The 5,717-nt window shown below is 62.5% G+C and overlaps 1 protein-coding gene across 1 annotated transcript in view; it reads right to left on the bottom strand.

Annotated features, from left to right (window-relative positions):
• The window catches only part of LOC102042812 (coronin-7), a 36,068-nt gene extending 30,771 nt beyond the window's left edge, over window positions 1-5,297 (bottom strand). Inside the window, exons 1-6 of the mRNA XM_031060437.1 lie at window positions 5,280-5,297; window positions 3,177-3,273; window positions 2,860-2,934; window positions 1,418-1,488; window positions 898-1,081; window positions 213-289 (exon numbers count right to left, since the gene is read on the bottom strand). Coding sequence (XP_030916297.1) covers window positions 213-289; window positions 898-1,081; window positions 1,418-1,488; window positions 2,860-2,934; window positions 3,177-3,273; window positions 5,280-5,297 — 522 coding nt within the window. The remainder of the gene's footprint in view (window positions 1-212; window positions 290-897; window positions 1,082-1,417; window positions 1,489-2,859; window positions 2,935-3,176; window positions 3,274-5,279) is intronic.
• Window positions 5,298-5,717: the final 420 nt, after the last annotated feature.

The raw sequence follows: 5,717 nt of genomic DNA, 5'->3' as shown, positions 1-5,717 counted from the left end.
CAGGCCAGACTGGATGGAGCTCCGAGCCCCCCGGGCTAAGGTAAGGTGTCCCTGCCCATGGCAGGGGGTGGAACGAGACGAGCTTGAAGGTCCCTCCCAACCCAAACCATTCTGGGATTCTGTGAAACGGGTGCCCCCAAGATCAAGGTGCATCCAGCATGCAGACAGCCCATCCCTGCCGTGCCACAGCAGGGCCCCCTGGCACTGCTCACCTTGCAGGAGGTGCCCAGGAGGCGCCCATCTCGCTTCCAGGTCAGGCTCTGCAGCTGGTCCCCGTGGGAATCCAGGACTGTGGGGATAAAGCACGGTCAGGGCCAGGATCAAGCAGGCTCCCTCCTGCAGACAGGGCAGGAGCCATCACTCTCCCACCCAGAATATTTCCCAGGACAAGTGATGTGGCCTTTCCAAAGGGCTGGTGGCAGCCAGGACGCAGTGGGACACGGCTGTGTCTGTGCAGGGAGCGTTCCTGTGCTGCTGGCAGCTGGATACAAAGAGCAGAGCCCTGGGAAAGCCACAGGCCTATGCTGCCACCCATCTCCTCTCCCCCTCAGGGTGCCTGAGGCCTGGGCAAGGCTGCTCAGCGAGCACCCACATCCACCCATGCCCTGGGCATGCAGAGAGGGGGACCTGTCACCCAGGGGATCCCCAGCAGAGCTCCTGTGGACACCTTGGGCAGCACCAGAGTGTTTCATCACACCTCTGCATCAGAGTGCAGGGGCACAAGGGGCTGTGGGGCCCTGCCCAAAATGCCACCTGAGCTGCCTGTTTGGTGACACTGAGGTCAGCCCTTGAGCCCAGGCACTGGCACGGTGAGGACACATGGAGCAGACACACAGGAGGACACATGGAGAGACACACAGGAGGACACGTGTCATGGGCAGTCACAGCCCTGCCTACCTGTCAGGGGCTGCTGCTGGCCCAGGTCCCACACAGTGACTCTCTTCCCTGCACCACTGGCCAGGACAGCGTCTGCCGTGGGGTGGAACTGCAGAGTGTCCACCGGGGCACCCCCGGGCCCCAGGGTCAGCCCTGAGCCACCAGGAATGTCCTGGCCACCCTCGGGGAGGCGCCACACCTTCACCTGCAGCCCCAGGAGAGAGGGGGTCAGTGCCAGGGCAGGTGAGCAGGACCCTGCCCCACCTGGGCTTGCTGCTATCCCTGGCTCTGGTCCCTGAGCATTCCCAGGTGATCCCTCATTGCAGTTCGGTGGGATCAGGTCCCACATGGGAGAAGGCTGATCCTTGACCATGTGCTCTGTCCCCCTCCCTGGGGATGTCCCACTCTGCTCTCCCAAAGCTGGCACCCTCCACGCCCTGCTCCTCTCGCTCCCATCACTCCAGCTCTGCTGTGACTCCCAGAGACGCCCTGGGGGTCACGAGGTGTCCCCTTGGGGGCACCCCTGTCACTGAGCACTCACCGTCTCATCAGCAGAGCCTGTGGCCAGCAGGAGCTGATCAAAGGGGGAGAAGTCAAAGTCTGTGACCACATCTGCAAGGAGAAGGGCAGAAGTTTGTCCCCACCTTCCCTTGCAGACAGTGTGTCTGCCCCTCTGCTCTTCCCAGCCTGATTCCTCCCCTACACACTCAGCAGTGGGGGGCAGTTTCAGCCCCATCAAGGTGTTTTGGAGCAGCTTAGCTTTGCTGTGAGTGCCTGAGCCCCTCCACTCTGTCCCTCAGGGACTTGCACCCCTTTGGCAGGGGCAGGAACCCTGGAGGGGGGCATTCCCTTGTCTGATCCATGCACCAACACCCCCACAGGGCACAGGGAACAGCAGGGACAGCCCCAGGGTGTCTGTGCCACGTCCTGCTGGAGCCACGCTGGTGACAAGGCTCCTTTGTCACACCCGGGCTGGCATGCCAGCGGCAGGGATGCTCCGGGCCCGGCGGGAGGAGGGCTGGCACCAGCAGCAGCAGCCCCTCGGATGCATTTGGCACGCTCAGAAAAGTAGGTCACTGTGTACTTTTCTGCTTCCAGGAGACAGGCCCCGGAGGCATGAAGAGCAGGCAGCTCGCTCGGCTGCATCCACCCGGGAGGAGAGAAAATCCATTCCTGCCACGGAGGAGGCGGTGCTCCGGCACAGCCGCTTCAAAGGGCTCCTGCTGATCCCGTTAGGAAGCCGTGGGATGGCGCTGGCTCCCGGGCACCCCTCTGGCGCTGAGCAGAAGAACTCACTGCCTGCTTTTGCAGCCCGAGGAAGCTCCTGGTGCCAGGGGCTGAGGTGGCACAGGCTGGGCACCCTGCGCAGCCCTGCCAGGGCTCACACGCAGGGAGGCAGTGCTGGAACCAGCCCCCATCTTGCTGCTCTGGTGTAATTCTGGGGAAATGGGTGCTCAGGGCCCCTCAGGCTGCCACTGCTGCTCCAACACCAGGAGAGGGACACCCTGAGGTGGGCACCACCCCTCCCTGTGCCTGGGCAGGGCAGAGCCCTGCTCCTCTGCCACAGTGATGCTGCCACTGCCTCTTCCCTGCCACACTCACTGCCCACATCAGAGCTCTGCTCCAGCCTCTTCCTCCTGCCACTGAAGGCAGTGATGCCCCAGTGATGCCAGCTCCAGCCTGGCACTGGGTGTACTGGGAATTTTAGGACATGCCATGAGTAATGTGGAAAGGTTGTGCTAGAAGGGTGAGAGGAAGAGCTCCATGTTCAGGCCTCACTGCAGCCTGAGAGATGAAGGAACATGGATTGATTCCAGCCTGGCAGAGCCCCTCCTGGTGTCACCCTGCCCTCAGGTGATGGTCCCTGGCAGGTCCCCATGTCCCTTGCCTGGCAGACAGCCCACCACAGCCTGCCAGGCTTGGACTCAGCCCCCGGGGCCAAACACATCCTGTGGAGGTGGGAAGGTGGCACCTGACACCCACCTGAGTGGCAGCAGAGCTGAGATATGGTCCTCTTGCCGCCATCCTCGCACTCCAGGGGCACAATGCCCAGCACACCTGCAGGAGAGGGCACAGGAGCAGGTCAGGAATCCCCCCAGCCCGGGACACACGAGGGGCACCCAGCTTTGCAATGCAAGCCCAGAGGTGTGGGACTGCCAGCACTTTGGGGATCTCAGGGAAAGCCTCTTCCACTCACCCTGGGGCTGGGGGGACTGCCTGACCCACCACCCAGCCCCACAGGGACCCCTGGGACAAACCCATCCCACTGCCCAAGCAGTGCTGGGACCCCTGTGCCTCACCGGCGGCCTCGGCGCTGAAGGCGATCCAGCGGCAGCTGGCCTTGACATGGCTGCCACAGGAGGGGACAGAGCCTGCTCGGATACCACTGATCCAGGCCTGGGAAACAGAGGGAAAAACCTTGTCAGGGGCTGTCTTGTTATGGCAGGGCTGCAGGACCATTGGCACAGCATGGCCAGAGCCCCCAGCCCCAGAGGAGCTGCCATGGTGATGGAGAACTGGACACTGTGGGATTATCCCGACCTCTGGGGTGTCCCGGGGCAACGTGGCTGCTCCTGCCACAAAGCACAGCCCCTCACTGGGGCTGGAGGGTGGGACACAGGAGCATCCCAGCTCCCAGACTGTGCCATCTCTGGGCTGCCCCACTGTGGGAAGTGCTCAGAGGTCTTTGCAATGAGCTGGTGCCAGAGAATCTGGATGGGATGAAAGCTCTTGGGCTGTGAAGCACCACCGGGTCAAGCTGTGGCTGACTGAGGCCAATAAACCCCTCCAGCAGCACACTTCCCACATGGACACACAGCCAAGGAGCTGCATTACAGCCCCAAAGCCAAACTCCCACTCTGCAGTGTTTCTCTGCACTCGTGGGGCCCTGGGACAGCCTCCATCAGCCAGCGCCACTGCAGGCGACACAGACACCCCACCTCAAGGGGCCACCAGGGCCACGAGCTCCTGGCACTCCCAGGGCCAAGTCCAACCCTTGGCAGTGGCAATGGCAGGTGTTTTATGGCTGGCACCAGGCCTGTGTGCCCACAGCAGCCCCTGCAGCTGCGGTGTGTGTCAGGAGCAGTGGGACACAAACTGAGCAGATACCTGGGTAGGGAAGGGAAACCCAGAGCCCCGGGGGGGGGGTTCCTCTCCTTGCACAACTTCCGTTTGAGGCCTGACAGGGAGCACTGGTTCCTGCAGCACTTCCTCCCTTCACAGCTGGTGCAGACCTGTTAACCCTTCTCCTGCCAAAGGCAGGTTTCTGTCCCCACACCCAGCACGTGGGCAGGGGGCTGCACTGGGGATGGGGAACAAGCTGGGAGGATGAGCAGGACCCTGGAATAAGGTCCCCACTGTCTGCATCCCATCACCCTGCACTGGGCCCCCAGGGAGGGTGACACCAGCCACATCTGGCCCCCAGCAGCCAGGGGTGCCAGCAGGACCCCCGCAGTGAGGTTTCACACGTCCATCCTGACCCCACAGTTTCCCCAGCAGCCCTCAAGGCAGTGATCCTCCCTGCAGCGCGGCAGCACGGCCAGGAAAGCACATGAAACCATCCTGGCTACATCCCTGGAACAAACTGTCAGCTCTCAAGGGCCATCTGGCAGCAGAGCCCTGCAGATGCTGCCTGAAGAGCAACATCAGATGTGATCCCCGATGTTTACACTGCGCTTCCTGATCCAGCCAGGTCGGGTGTCTGCTTGTGCCTCCATAAACAGCTGCTCAGCTGGGCACACAGCAGAGCGTCCCGCTGTGACACCTGAGATGGGCTTGGTGACAAGACTTCCTTCTCCACCTGCTGCCCTATGGGGAGTGCGTGGCCTCACTTCCAAGGATATGTTTCATGCCTGAATGGGAAAAGGCTTTTGGAAAGGCCTTGCACAGCAACTCCTGCACACAGAGAGGGCACACTGCCCCTCAGAGCTCCCCCCCATGGAACCAGCACCAGGACAGCAGTGATGGGATGTCCCTGCCTGCAGGGTGCCATGTCCTGCACAGCCAGATCTCCCAGCACCCACACTCACCACTGTCAGTGACTCATCTGAACCCTGGGATTCACAGCCAAACATTCACCCCACTGAGATTTCAGTGACTTGAGCCACACTGAGGCACACCACGGGCATGGGGGCACCATGTCCCATCCCACAGCTGAAGCTCAGAGGATGTTTTGGGTGCTTGCTGGATCTGCAGAGGCGTGTGAGCACAGGCCATGGGTGCGTGCAAGGACAGCTTGGCTGGGAAGTTACAGAGAGGGAGTGTGTGCACACCCAAGGGCTGGGAGCAGCAGTAGCAGCCTCACTCATGGCCACGGTGCTGAGGAGGTGCTGGGTGCAGGGTACCCAGCTCGGGGAACCCCCAAGAGAGCTGTGCGTCCTGGTAATACCCATCATGTGACTCACCCAGCCCTGCCCCTGCATCTCTGCCCCTGCCCTGCCAAATCTGTAGGGACAGGGACCTGGGAGATTGCCCCGGCCCAGCTCTGTGGTTTGGGGGACAGCAGAGCAGGGCTACCCACTGCCAACACCGTGCCAGGATGGATCATGATGCTTGGCCTGACAGGCTGGTTATTCACAGAGCAGAGGCCAGAGCTGGGCACCACATGGCTCTGTGCTGCCCACGAGACTCCCAGAGCTGCCTGGCCCCGGCAGTGCCGAGCTCCAGAGCTCATGGCCAGGGTGATGGGGCTCAGTGGCACCCGTGGGGCCCAGCCCTTCCTCCGTGCCTGCGGAAGCGGGGTGGCACAGCGGGGTGGCAGGAGCGAGGCCCAGCGTTTCACACTCGGTGCGTGGTTCCCTGGCTGGCACGGACCAGGAGGGTGACATACCGAACGACAGCGG

The sequence above is a fragment of the Geospiza fortis genome, unplaced genomic scaffold (assembly GCF_000277835.1).
Source record: "Geospiza fortis unplaced genomic scaffold, GeoFor_1.0 scaffold114, whole genome shotgun sequence".
Lineage (NCBI taxonomy): Eukaryota > Metazoa > Chordata > Aves > Passeriformes > Thraupidae > Geospiza > Geospiza fortis.
Note: the sequence above shows the minus strand (reverse complement) of the source record. Positions and strands in the feature narration are given on the sequence as shown.